The sequence below is a fragment of the Megalobrama amblycephala genome, linkage group LG4 (assembly GCF_018812025.1).
Source record: "Megalobrama amblycephala isolate DHTTF-2021 linkage group LG4, ASM1881202v1, whole genome shotgun sequence".
NCBI lineage: Eukaryota > Metazoa > Chordata > Actinopteri > Cypriniformes > Xenocyprididae > Megalobrama > Megalobrama amblycephala.
This window is the reverse complement of record NC_063047.1, coordinates 34,875,833-34,890,419: the sequence shown is the minus strand read 5'-3', so window position 1 is coordinate 34,890,419 and position 14,587 is coordinate 34,875,833. Positions and strand designations below refer to the sequence as shown.

The 14,587-nt window shown below is 37.0% G+C and overlaps 2 protein-coding genes across 7 annotated transcripts in view; both read left to right on the top strand.

Annotated features, from left to right (window-relative positions):
- The window catches only part of si:ch211-204c21.1 (disabled homolog 2), a 32,589-nt gene extending 30,737 nt beyond the window's left edge, over positions 1-1,852 (top strand). For all 3 annotated transcript variants that reach the window (XM_048189047.1, XM_048189048.1, XM_048189046.1), the window contains exon 14: positions 91-1,852. In XM_048189047.1, the coding sequence (XP_048045004.1) occupies positions 91-159 (69 nt within the window). In that variant the 3' untranslated portion in view covers positions 160-1,852. The remainder of the gene's footprint in view (positions 1-90) is intronic.
- A 2,181-nt stretch (positions 1,853-4,033) lies between these two features.
- LOC125267426 (transcription factor TFIIIB component B'' homolog) overlaps positions 4,034-14,587 on the top strand; it is a 33,748-nt gene continuing 23,194 nt past the window's right edge. Inside the window, exons 1-6 of one of the 4 annotated variants that reach the window (XM_048189042.1) lie at positions 4,034-4,207; positions 4,739-4,972; positions 6,325-6,892; positions 7,083-7,186; positions 8,435-8,491; positions 8,621-8,734. In XM_048189042.1, coding sequence (XP_048044999.1) covers positions 4,752-4,972; positions 6,325-6,892; positions 7,083-7,186; positions 8,435-8,491; positions 8,621-8,734 — 1,064 coding nt within the window. In that variant the 5' untranslated portion in view covers positions 4,034-4,207; positions 4,739-4,751. The remainder of the gene's footprint in view (positions 4,208-4,738; positions 4,973-6,324; positions 6,893-7,082; positions 7,187-8,434; positions 8,492-8,620; positions 8,735-14,587) is intronic. The other 3 variants (XM_048189043.1, XM_048189044.1, XM_048189045.1) reach the window with 3 other exon arrangements.

The window sequence follows — 14,587 nt, the reverse complement described above, 5'->3', positions numbered from 1 at the left end:
AAACATTTTATCCTACAACAAATTAAATGTTTGTCTTTTTCCTGAGAACCTCAAAAATATGTACATTTCTTTTCTTCTTTACCTTTACAGGGTGCTCCTCCCATAAAGGCAGTGGGCTTAGATCCTTTCAGAGACCCATTTGGAAACCCATTTGCATGATAGCCGGCCACCTTGATGACTCCTTAGGGTCCAAGTATGGATCAAACAAAGATCATTGAACAAGAGATTATGCAAAAACAATTCCATCCCAGATGCTTCTTACAGCTTTATATTGTTTTGGTTGAGCTCATGGATACAGTTTTTTTTTTTTTTTTTTTTTTTTTTTAAACAGAGCACCATTTTATGTAGCTTTCCCACTAAAGTGCATCCTGTTCAAGAGCAGGTCTCTTAGCTCTGATGTCACAGCCAATGTCTGACAGCCAAATGGAGTGTGTGCAACCCTCCTCCTTTCATAGACCAGAATTGGATCTGCATGGTGGACGTGGGCAGGCTGAAAATAAACCATCTTCATCTAGTGCTGGTATCCTGTTAAAACATGAATTTCAGTGCAGTTTGTCTCTGAACAACATGGTGAGAGTGGTTTTGTTTTGTATACTAAAAGCACTCAAAAGCAATTTTGCCATTTTTGCACCAGTAGACAAGGCCTTGATGTCTTGTTTGATCGCTTTTTTTCTTCATTGCAGTATTATTTTGACTTTATATGTTTACTTTTCCACATTTATCAAACGCTTTCGGGCATGATCGGTCACTAATTTTGACAAACGTTTTCATGAACTGGCATACAAACTGAACAAGATCCCAGATTTTTTAAAAATCCAATCCTGGATTATATTACATCATGCCCAAACACAAGCCAACATGATGGACAGCTGAGAGACAATGTATATAATATCTGTAGGGATGCTTTGATATGATAACTGTGCAATCAACATCTGATGATCTGCTCTGTACTAATCACATGATACATACTGTACTGACCTGTTCATTATAAGAGAGCAACTGACTCTAATCAACCTGTATTTGAACTGAATCCCTTGTGAGACATTATTTTCTTTGATCTGTATCCAGTGTATTCTGTTATTTGTGAGGTTGTGAGCTTGCTGCATTCGCTAATATATACAGTATGTACTGTTATCAGGTTAAAAGTTCTCTGTTTTTGTTTTGATTTGACATTGTATTGAACAAGTAATCTTTAATTGTGACCACTGGCATGTTGTCAATGGTACTGCAACTATAAACACATTCAAAAATAATATCTATCCATAGTGTTGGAGGATGTTTCCTGTATGAATTTTAGGAGATACTTATTAAGCACATTGTTTTGCGTGAAACATGATCATCCAGAATGTTTCAGGTAATACTTGATATAAGTATATTGATGTGTCTGTCTGATCGTTGACATTTTTACTACACTGCTCTTTATTTTAATGTTTTCCTTTTTGATAGATGAGGATATAATCGTTTTCCACCAGACAAATGAAGTGGGCAAACATGAAATTGCAAGGCTTAACAGTGTAACGGATATGCACTCATCTCAGTGGATTCATGATTTTTTTTTTTTTTTTTTTAAGGAATGCGTGTATTATACTGTATGTTGAAGCCTTGTCAGAATGAACTTTGTGAATTGTATCTGTGTGTACATATATAAATATCTGCTCTGTTATGCACTATGCCATCTCTACCTTGGATGTTATCAAACTAAGGTGTTTAAAAACGTAGTCTCGCTGCAATAAACTGGAATTTTAGTTAGTGGGAATAGATTCAGAATTGTCCTATTTATCTTTTGCAAAGTTTGTATTCAAGTCTGGAAGACCAGTAAGGTCTACTTCACATTAAAGTGATGACTGACTGATCTGAGTCTCACATGTCTCATATATTTCATATATTCAAATTTGAGGAGTCTAATGGTTTATATATTCTCTGAATAGGATCAGCAGACACAGTTTTATAAATGTAAACATGAAGTATGTCCATTAATGTCAAGAAATACTTGAAATACAGGTGGTAATTAACATTAAATAGTATATACTAGCACTACCATGATTAACAAGCACAAGCATGTAGCCACATGAAAAAATACTAAAGTAATTTCTAGTAAATACTATAGTGTTTTTGAACCATACTATAGTAAATTGTAGTATATTACTGTGTATATTATAGTATTTACAACACTTTATTAATGAATGCTAAAGCATACTGTATTAATTATAGTAAACTGATAAACTGTAATAAATACTGTAGTATACTTTAGTTTTTACTACAGTAGTGTACTGTAGTGTAATATACCCTATAGTTGTAGAAAACTTACACTTATTGGGTAAAGTAATTTGCTTATATTACTATATTACTGCTTATATTACGATATTTACAGAACTTTCTCTGTAAATATCGGGTCATTTACTTCACCCTCCGTGCCTATCCATTGCGGTGTTCCGCAGGGATCCATTTTTGGATCCTCTTTTATTCTCCCTCTACATGCTTCCTTTCAGATCAATATTCCAGAAATATAACATAAATTATCACTGTTACGCTGACGACCTCCAACTATATCTTCCAATCAAACAAGGAAATGACTTTTCATTGGATCATCTCTTCTCATGCCTCAATGAAGTCAAGTCCTGGATGACAAATAACGCACTGAAACTGAATGAAAATAAAACCGAAGTGCTTCTACTGGGTCCTGCTGCTACCAATAACTCTATTAAAACACACTTAGGTTCTTTAAGTAACAACCTGCACAATCATACAAAAAATGTTGGTGTCTATTTTGAACCTCTTTTCCAATTTGACAAGCACATAAATGCAGTTGTAAAAAGAAGCTTTTTTCAACTTAGATCCAGAGCAAAAGTGAAACAGTTTCTTTCTAGGAAAGACCTTGAAATTGTGATCCATGCACTAATTTCTTCTCAATTGGACTATTGCAACTCTCTTTATGTTGGCCTACCTCAGTCTACACTGTCTCGGTTACAGATGGTTCAAAACTCGGCAGCCAGATTGCTGACAGGAACTAGAAAGAGGGACCATATCTCCCCTGTCCTTGCCTCATTGCATTGGCTACCCATAAAATTTAGAGTCGACTTTAAGATCCTTCTTTTTGCATACAAAGCATTGCACAACTTGGCCCTGGATTATATTTCTAAAGTTATTAAACCATACACAGCTGTTAGGTCATTTAAATCTTGTGATCAGTTACTTTTATCTGTCCCTCGCTCTCGTTGCAAATCAAAAGATGATCATGCTTTCTCAGCCGCCCCAAAGCTCTGGAACAGTCTACCTTTGGGTATCAGGGCCTCTCCTTCACTGTATGTTACCTTTTAGCTTTCGAGTGATGCTGTATGTATATGTGTGTGTATATATATATATATATATATATATATATATATATATATATATATATAATTTTTTATATGTTGGTGTTCCATTTTATGTATATTTATGTATATTTCTATTTTAACTTCTGATTTACTGTGGATCAACTGTAGTTGTGTTAAATTTGTGCTATATAAATAAAATTTGACTTGACTATAGTTGTTACCACAGCAACTACAGAATTACCACAACACATCAATTCAAGTACTTTACTATAGTATGGTTCAAAAACACTATAGTATTTACTATACATTACTATATATATATATATATATATATTTTTTTTTTTTTTTTTTTCTTTTTCACGTGCGCAGCTTATTTGCATTTCATTCATAGATTTTTTTTCCCATAATGTGCACATATCACAAACTGAGGAAGTAGTAAGAGTAGTATGCTAGTCCAAACAGCCATTTAAGACAAGACAATGCTGGTATGATTATCTCTTGAAAAAATAAGGTTAAGTATAGAGTAAGAAAGAAACACTGTAACGTGCTTTAGATGTTGCAGCATTTTTAATTTCATTGCATATGGTCAATGACTTGCCTTCAGTCAGTGTTGCTCCACGTGTGAACACAGTCAGTCGCAGCTGACTTTCTGAAGCTGCTGGGTATTGTAGTTTTTAGCGAGAGAAACGAGGCGAAGAGAGTGACGGTAAAACTACAAAGACCCACAATGCCTTTCGCTGAACGAGCAGAGGTCTCGAGCGGCGTGGTTTGTCACACCGGCCGGTGAGCAAGGAAAGTTACTGCAGGGGAACCATGCGACCGGCAGAAGCGACATTTTACCACTTTAACCGCGGCAGTCACATTGACAGGGTTACACTGTGATTTGAACTGAAGTAAGGCGTGTTGCTTTTCTGTTGTCATTACACATTTGCAGTTTTATCGCTCGTAATTCAGCTTCTAAATTTCTGTCAGCAGTGCAATGGCAAATGAGTGTGGACTGTATAAAACAAGGTGTGGACACTGAGGCATGCGGGAATCTCGAGTATCTGTGTGTCCAATCTAGATTTATAACAATTCAGAGATGACCCTTTTATATTTTTAATCTCAACCACTGTTGGGGGTTCACAATTCACTCTGTGAGCAAAATACATAAGCCCACTGGTTAGAAATACATTAATTCACTTATTTAATGCATTAATAAAGTACTATCGGTTATATAATTATCAACTTAGCAGCTACGCGAGAGATGACCATCATGATATTGATGAGATCAGTCAGTCTTGACCACATGATAAAGTTGTAATCATGTAAGGTTTGTCCTGCAGTGACTGAGTGCAACTTTAACTCAGTCACGTGACACCTCATCCTTATATGGACGTGTATGTATGACATGCAACCATATACATGACTTGATCTTACCACAGTTACCTGAAGAGGATGCGAAGAGCAAAAGTTAGTATTAAGCCTAATGTCAGGCCTGGGGCTCGAAGTGTGGCGCCCGCAGCAGAGGACAAGAGCTCCCAAAAGTCCACAGCTGTTGACGACACCCAACAAACACCGTCACCTCCACAGTCTCAGCTGGACGTGAGAGAGTCTGCTGTGGCGACCGGAGATGGAAATGTTCCCGGCTCTCCCTCTGAGAAAGCATCACTTAACACGTAAGCACTCCCCTGAACGCATCCCCAGAATTTACAAAAATATATATATTTAGGAAGCCACTGCTTCCCTGTTGGAAAAACCAGCATATGCTGGTTAGGTATGTTTTGAAGCTGGTTTGAGCTGGTTTATGCTGGTCATGAGCTGGTTTAAGTCAAAACCAGCTCATGGTCAAGTGCTGGTCCTAAGCTGGTCCTGGCACTTGACCAACTTAAACCAGCTCATGGCTAGCTAAGGACCAGCATAAACCAGCTTCCATGCTTCAAAACAGGGTTATAAAAAAAAATCATTTAATTTTATATATATATATATATATATATAAAGTATATTATGGGGTGAATTTGCACAATGACAAATTACCTTCTACCTACTTGATTACTTGTTTATTTTTGCCTGCTTAAACTCTTGCTGTGCTGCTACTGTTATGTGTAGTGATTAAAGCCACTGATATGTGTAGTGAATATTAAAAAAGGCTTTTATTTAATTGCTTTAAACAAGTGTTGCAATTTTGTTACATTTTTAAGCTTCTCTAAAGGCACTTTAGCTTAATAATACCTGTACAGAATCCAGAATGATTTCTATGTACTGACTTTTCTAGCATATTGTGCTGTCTGATATCAGTGTTGTTATTGTTGACTAAGTCCCTTAGTTTCTGTTGATTTGAAATAAAATATAAAAATTAAATGCAAAAACTTTAAACAATTAATTGAACATTTTAAATGTTGCCTTGGCTACTAACTGAAATAAATTAAGTTTAACTTGAATTAAAATGGCTAAAACTAAACTGAAATAAAAATAAATTTAAGCTAAATAGAAACACAAAAACAGAAAATAGTAAAACTTAAACTAAAACTAAAAATGTCATATAAAAGCTAATTAAAAATAAATAAATACCATGAGATTATATAGTACAAAATTACATAGTCTTATTCTGTTAATATGTTTTATCCTTATTCTTCTGTTCTGGTTCTTTCTTCATGGTTTCATCATACTCCTTGACTCATCTTTGTATTTTTCTTATCATAATCTAGATTTATCTTGCTGTGTTTTTAACTGTTGCTTTGGTGCTGCATATGAATGTGAACTTTGAGATTTCAGATAATATTTTTTAGCTAGCTACTTTGAAGGAAAAAAAAACTGTCAGACAAGCACAAGAATGTAAGTATGTGAGATGGAAGAGGTATTTTTGCCTCTTCTGTAATGTCTTATTTATGACTTAACTTAACTGCCTAAAGTACACTAAATGACAGTTAAATTGCAGGTATGCTTGAGTCTGACGTGATCAAACCTGTCGAGATTCAAAAGCTTCTCAAATAGAGTTTTTTCAAAGAGGTTTTTTTCTGTTCATTGACAGCAATGATGGACCGCCATCTAGTGGCAGCACTCCTGCAACTACAGCACTTCAGAGGAGGAGCAGATTCTCTGTCACACCAAACCTGGCCAGACCCAAAGTCCGTTCTGCTCCTCCTTTATCTCCTGGAAAGACCGCTTCCCTTCTGTCAGGGCCATCCAAGACATCATCCCCTGTCCAGTCAGCCAAGTCCTTTCCTCAGTCCCCCGTCCCAGTTGCTATCAGCAGAGACGATTCTCAAAACTCTACATTCTCAAATGCCACTACAGAAGCCAACTGCCCTCCATCCTCACCATGTCTTCCTTTCACCTCTGGCTGCCCAGAATCTCCAACATCTACACTGTCTCAACAAGAGCCCCACCAAACACCCCAAAAAATCCCAAACGAGGATTCTGGGCCCCAAGAAGGAGCCACTCCAGCTTCATGCACACTCTCACCGTATGTGAAGCTGTCACGTGTTGATGGACCAGACTCTCCCCTCAGGAACAAAATGTCCTCAGACCAGCAGCGGGTCTTGAGAGCCCTCAAATTGAAAGAACTGATGAAACTGGAGAGAAGGAAACAAAGAATGGTAAAGTCAATAATAAATCAATTAAACACATTTGGACCAGAGAAAATGCCACATTTAAACTTTTCACAACAGTTAGAAAATAAAAAATCCATCAAAAACTCAATAAATTTCCATGAAGCAAGTACAATTCAAAATATTAAAGTCTTATATGCTTTTATTCTTATATTTTTTTGTTTTTGACATTTCAAAGGAGAAGTGTAAACTGCGTAAGCGAAATCATTGCATTGAGCTGGATCGTGACAAAATGTCCTTAGCTGACTTCATATATTACCTGCCAGAATCAAATCCTATGAAGTAAGTTTACCCTAAGATAATACATCATCAAATGTTTTATATTTAACTCTTTTTTTTTTTTTTTTTTTTTTTTTGCTTTCTTTCTGCTTGTATGCTATGTATGATCAGGATAACATAGATATTATAATGCTAAAAAATGTGGGCATGGTGGATATTAGTGATCGACCGATATTGATTTTTTATAACCGATACCGATTATTCGCATGTTTATGTACCTGATAACCGATATGCAGAACCGATATTTATTTACTGTTATACTTCTGTTTTTGACAAATTTTACAACACAAATGAGCTGAACAAACCATTTTATTTATAACAATCACTCCCTCCTTGCATACAAAAAAAACCTTTATATTTATACACGAATAAATAGAGGGGTCTGAGTCCAAAAATTAAAGTGCACTTAACAAATTTAATCTAACGTTAAATCATGAAATGCCAACTGACAAAGTGCTGTTTGACTATAACTTAATCAACCGCGATCGCGCATGGAGATAATAAATAATTAATTTCCACAAAGCGGTAGGCTATATTTATATGTGTATTAGCGAAATAATTGTTATGTAGTAAATGATAATATAATCTAGGGTGTTTAAACAAGATAATCTTGTCAAAAGTTTCATTCAGTGGCCGTGCTTAAGCCTCCTGATCATCCGTCAGTTGCTAAGCAATATGAACGAACTTTTTCTTCTAGACTAATGGTGAGCAAATACAACAGATAGAGAATTAAATTCAGCGCTTTTATTTTCAACATGCACTCATTCATGTCTGTTTTATTTAATTCATGTAAAGTTACGTCTTTATTGGGGCAGGACATGACGAATTACACTACGTGACTCAATGAGTTCGTCTCAATTGTTTAGAAACAAGCTGCATAAATTAACTATATCAGGAATTTATGTCTCAGATCTCATTTGTGCATGTCTGTTATGTTAAATAAAGTTGATTAATTAAAGCAAACCAAGTAGAACATATACTTTACCTGTGCACTGAGTTGTTGTTGACTGATCTCCTCAGACGCCCGGGCTGCAATGGCGGAAATCTCAAAACGGCCACAAGATGGCGCCGTAAATCGGCGAATCCGATATTACAAAACCGATACCCGATTATGGAAAAATGCTTAAATATCGGGAAAAATATCGGTAAACAGATAAATCGGTCGATCACTAGTGGATATTGATATTATTCTATGTGTTTACATCTCAAATGTCTTGTATGTCATTGGTTTTCTCTTCATTATATGAACAGATCCTCCCTTTCCACAGAGGAGACTCAAGCAAAGACCACAGCTCCTCCGTCTCCCATGTAAGTGAAATGAAACCTGTGTTGTATTTTTTTTTTTTTTTTTTTTTTGTGGCAGTATTTACTAAATAGTTTTAATGTGCATGTTTTGATTAATGTCTTTCAAGATAATGTCAGTGTTTTGTGTCTCAGTGTGCAGAAAAATATGGCAGAAGCAGATGAGGACAGTAATGATGCTGATGACGCTATGCTGGTTCCCAAAGTCAGGGTGGCAGAGGATGGCTCACTGATTTTAGATGAAGAAAGGTACGGTAGTCTAGAAGAATCAGTAAAATCCAGTCCTTGATAAGGGAAACCAGTAACACTTTATTGTAGTGTCTTGGTTACACGTTACATGTACTTGCTATAGTAATAACAGTAAATTATCTACAATTACACATAGAGCTAGGTATTGACACAATTTTCACGATTCGATTACTATTCACATGCTTTTGATTCGAAATCGATTATTTTGGATGTAGTATATCAGTTACAGTACATGGCAAATTTTCTAGAGGAAAAAAAAATCTCAACTGTAAACTACACATGGGAGTCAGTTGGTACTACTATGATAATATTAAAGGTTAAATTAACTTATTTATATACGAACACTTAAATTACACTCAATGTTTTTATTGTAAATAAAGTTTAGAATTACATAATCATATTTCTACTCCAATTCGTTTTTTTTTAATATAAACATTTAAATCACAGCTGTCATAACTGATTTTTTAAAATATGAATTAAATATAGAAGAACATTAAAAACTAGATGAGTAAGTTCGTAGACAAACTTTAAGTTGGCTTAAAAAAAAAAGCCTAGCCAGAAAGTTTGGAGTTGTTTTAAAAGCTTTAAGTTTGAAGCTTGAAGCTTGAAGCTTGAAATAGTTTTAGTTTAGTAGTTTAAAAGCTAGATAGTGAGTGAGTGAGTGAGTGAGTGAGTGAGTGAGTGAGTGAGTGAGTGAGTGAGGGATGGATGGAGGGATGGATGGATGGATGGATGGATGGATGGATGGATGGATGGATAGTAAGTTAGATAGTAAGTTAGATTGATTGATAGTAAGTTAGATAGATAGATAGTTAATTAGTTAGATAGTTTATGAGTTTGAATGAGTTTGAATGTCTCAGTAATAGTACATAGAATGGAAGCTTCATTGAGTTTAATGGTCTTCAGTGTGTTTAGATTTGAATTTGACAGCTGGAGGTTGATGGAATGTTCAGATTTTCAATGTAAGTCAATGGGAGTTTTTCCGAGTTTTGATCAGTATTTTTAGGAAAACCGTAAGTCGGATTAGTTTGAAAGGATATAGCAACCCGAGTCAGAACAGTCTGAAGGTCTGAGCCGAGTTTGGTGGTTGTAGCTTTAAAGCTAGGAGGAGATACTGTTCACATTTTTGATTAGAAGAATAATAATATGTTTATATAGCAGATCAGTAAGTTGGCTTTTTCAAGCCAACTTAATTATAATGAATATGTAAAGATGCTTAGCTGTATTTATCAGAATGTTGCTTTCTAGAGTACATTTTTCTAGCTGACTAATGAGTTTATGGTCACTGAATATAGTTTTTCTGAGGTAAATGTGACGTTATGTGACATTGCTTACAAGCTGTTTTATTGATGTCTTTCCGAGCTTGAAACACTGAGTGATTACACGAGACATGATACGGATTTTGGTAATTTGTACTGTATCTTTTAACATACCTTCAGATGTTTATTCATGTTTTTGCGCTGTAACTGGTATTAAAGCGGAGGAGAGGATGTTCACATGCGCTCCGTGCTGCCGCTTCTCTTTAACTGAGGTGCTAAAGCGATCTGTCACGCCACATTAAACAGCGCCAAAACGGTGTTTATTTTTTGAATCTCATAAGATGGACGTCATTTGAAATCTGAGACTTTGCTTCATATCAAAAGTAACAAAGCACAAAGATTATTGCGATTTATTGGACGGGAGGCACTACATATTCTGCTCATTCATCAACTGAAAACAGACTAGACTAATCGATTCTTGGGATTTAAGAATCGATATCGGTTCGTAAAAATGAGAATTGATTAAAATCGAGAAATCAATATTTTTTTTTTTTTTACTCAGCCCTAATTACACACAACCTTAAACCAAGTACTGTCCCTAACCTTACAGTAAGTACATGTTTTTAATTGATATTACTTAGTACTAAAATTTATAATTACACTGTAATTAAGACACCTTAAAATAAAGTGTAATCAGGAAACCATTCACAACAGCATTAATTTGGGATTGATTGATTGTTAGTTTTTTTTGTTGAAAGTGGAATTGCTTGCTTTTATTAGGGCCCAAGCGAAAATTCGCGCAGGGCCCTCTTGTTCTTCTAAGGATTATTATTAGGGCCCAAGCGAAAATTCGCGCAGGGCCCTCTTGTTCTTCTAAGGATTATTATTAGGGCCCAAGCGAAAATTCGCGCAGGGCCCTCTTGTTCTTCTAAGGATTATTATTATTTTTTTTTTTTTTTTTTTTTTTATTTTTTTTCCGTCTTCCGGGGCTTTTTGGGGGCCTTAACATGCTCAAAAACTCTTGAAAATTGGCACACACATTGGAATCCGCGGCCATTAGGACGCCGGAGAGGCTGGTACCCGGGCGTGGCAGGGGGGCTCGACAGCGCCCCCTTGAAAAAAGTCTGAAAATTTGGTCCATATATTAAACACGCTTGCACGTATTAGTATGAAACTCAGTACACATATAGACCTCATCGGGCCGAACAACTTTCGTGCTCTAAGTTAAACACCACGCCAACAGGAAGTCAGCTATTAAGGGTTGTTTGAAAAACGCATGCTCTGGAATTTGATATACTCCTCCTAGACGATTAATCCGATCGCCACCAAACTCGGTCAGCATGAAGTCAAGACACTGATGATTAAAAATTGCCAGGGGATTTTTGATATCTCGAACGGTTTGGCCGTGGCGAGGCAACGAATTTATGGCGAGAAAAAGGAAACAGGAAATGTGTTATAACGTCTGCGTACATATATTGATCTTTATGAAACTTCACGAGTGTGTTCGTTATAGGAGTCTGATCACATGGATGTGACTATTGTGAGTCAAAGTTATAGCGCCACCAACTGGCAGCAGGAAGTGTATCACTTTTTGAAATGTTTTGAGATCACCCTCTTATTTTTACCTGATTTGCTTCAAACTTCATCAGTGTAATGTCAATACACAGCAGATGTAGACCTATGACAGGATTTTTGATATTTGAAATATTGTTGCCATGGCAACAGGTCAAACTGTAATAATATTCTTGAGTGTTTTTGAGGCTCTTAACATGCTTCAAATTGCATGAAACTCGACACACACATCAATATTGTCAACCAGTAGACATGGACAAAGCCATAGAAATGGGCGTGGTGGAGGGGCTCAGTAGCGCCACCTTTTGACAAAAGTGGGGGGGTTAGTTTTTCCTACAATCACCAAACTCGGTACACATATTGTTCTCATCAAGCCGGACAATTTTCTAATTTACATTCATTAGCTCCGACCAACAGGAAGTCAGCTATTTGGTTTGAATGTTAATTTTTGAAAAAACAGGCTATGAATTTTATACTACTGCTCCTACAGGGTTTATCCAATTTACACCAAGCTTTTTTTAACTTGTTGCTAACACATTGAAGTTGTTTAATTGCAAACGGATTTTGGATATCTCAAACGGTTTGGCCGTGGCGAGGCAACGAATTTATGGCAAGAAAAGGGAAACAAAGTGTTATAACTTCTGCATACATTAATTGATTTTGATGAAACTTCGGCTTAGTCTTCGTTGTACAAGGCTGATCACATGGATGTGACTATTGTGATTCAAAGTAATAGCGCCACCAACTGGAAGCAGAAAATGTGTCACTTTCAGCATACATTGAGATCACCCTCTTATTTTTACCTGATTTGCTTCAAAATTCATCAGAATAATGTTAAAACTTGGCACATGTAATCCTTTGAAAATGGCAGGGAGGAGGGGCTCTATAGTGGCACCTTGTAGTGCAGTAAATGTGGAGTGAATTTGACATAGTCCTTTGATGTTTAACCGTTTTAAGTGCCTATTGCCCGCTGTGCACAGTTGCCCTGAAGCCACCGGGGTGGCGGTGCCACCGGGCTTGGGCCCGCCATCGCTGCTCGCAGCTATATTTATTTTTTTTTTTTTTTTTTTTTTTTTATTTTTTTTCCGTCTTCCGGGGCTTTTTGGGGGCCTTAACATGCTCAAAAACTCTTGAAAATTGGCACACACATTGGAATCCGCGGCCATTAGGACGCCGGAGAGGCTGGTACCCGGGCGTGGCAGGGGGCTCGACAGCGCCCCCTTGAAAAAAGTCTGAAAATTTGGTCCATATATTAAACACGCTTGCACGTATTAGTATGAAACTCAGTACACATATAGACCTCATCGGGCCGAACAACTTTCGTGCTCTAAGTTAAACACCACGCCAACAGGAAGTCAGCTATTAAGGGTTGTTTGAAAAACGCATGCTCTGGAATTTGATATACTCCTCCTAGACGATTAATCCGATCGCCACCAAACTCGGTCAGCATGAAGTCAAGACACTGATGATTAAAAATTGCCAGGGGATTTTTGATATCTCGAACGGTTTGGCCGTGGCGAGGCAACGAATTTATGGCGAGAAAAAGGAAACAGGAAATGTGTTATAACGTCTGCATACATATATTGATCTTTATGAAACTTCACGAGTGTGTTCGTTATAGGAGTCTGATCACATGGATGTGACTATTGTGAGTCAAAGTTATAGCGCCACCAACTGGCAGCAGGAAGTGTATCACTTTTTGAAATGTTTTGAGATCACCCTCTTATTTTTACCTGATTTGCTTCAAACTTCATCAGTGTAATGTCAATACACAGCAGATGTAGACCTATGACAGGATTTTTGATATTTGAAATATTGTTGCCATGGCAACAGGTCAAACTGTAATAATATTCTTGAGTGTTTTTGAGGCTCTTAACATGCTTCAAATTGCATGAAACTCGACACACACATCAATATTGTCAACCAGTAGACATGGACAAAGCCATAGAAATGGCGTGGTGGAGGGGCTCAGTAGCGCCACCTTTTGACAAAAGTGGGGGGGTTAGTTTTTCCTACAATCACCAAACTCGGTACACATATTGTTCTCATCAAGCCGGACAATTTTCTAATTTACATTCATTAGCTCCGACCAACAGGAAGTCAGCTATTTTGGTTTGAATGTTAATTTTTTGAAAAAAACAGGCTATGAATTTTATACTACTGCTCCTACAGGGTTTATCCAATTTACACCAAAACTTTTTTTAACTTGTTGCTAACACATTGAAGTTGTTTAATTGCAAACGGATTTTGGATATCTCAAACGGTTTGGCCGTGGCGAGGCAACGAATTTATGGCAAGAAAAGGGAAACAAAGTGTTATAACTTCTGCATACATTAATTGATTTTGATGAAACTTCGGCTTAGTCTTCGTTGTACAAGGCTGATCACATGGATGTGACTATTGTGATTCAAAGTAATAGCGCCACCAACTGGAAGCAGAAAATGTGTCACTTTCAGCATACATTGAGATCACCCTCTTATTTTTACCTGATTTGCTTCAAAATTCATCAGAATAATGTTAAAACTTGGCACATGTAATCCTTTGAAAATGGGCAGGGAGGAGGGGCTCTATAGTGGCACCTTGTAGTGCAGTAAATGTGGAGTGAATTTGACATAGTCCTTTGATGTTTAACCGTTTTAAGTGCCTATTGCCCGCTGTGCACAGTTGCCCTGAAGCCACCGGGGTGGCGGTGCCACCGGGCTTGGGCCCGCCATCGCTGCTCGCAGCTATATTTTTTTTTTTTTTTTTTTTTTTTTTTTTTTTTTTTTTCGTCTTCCGGGGCTTTTTGGGGGCCTTAACATGCTCAAAAACTCTTGAAAATTGGCACACACATTGGAATCCGCGGCCATTAGGACGCCGGAGAGGCTGGTACCCGGGCGTGGCAGGGGGGCTCGACAGCGCCCCCTTGAAAAAAGTCTGAAAATTTGGTCCATATATTAAACACGCTTGCACGTATTAGTATGAAACTCAGTACACATATAGACCTCATCGGGCCGAACAACTTTCGTGCTCTAAGTTAAAC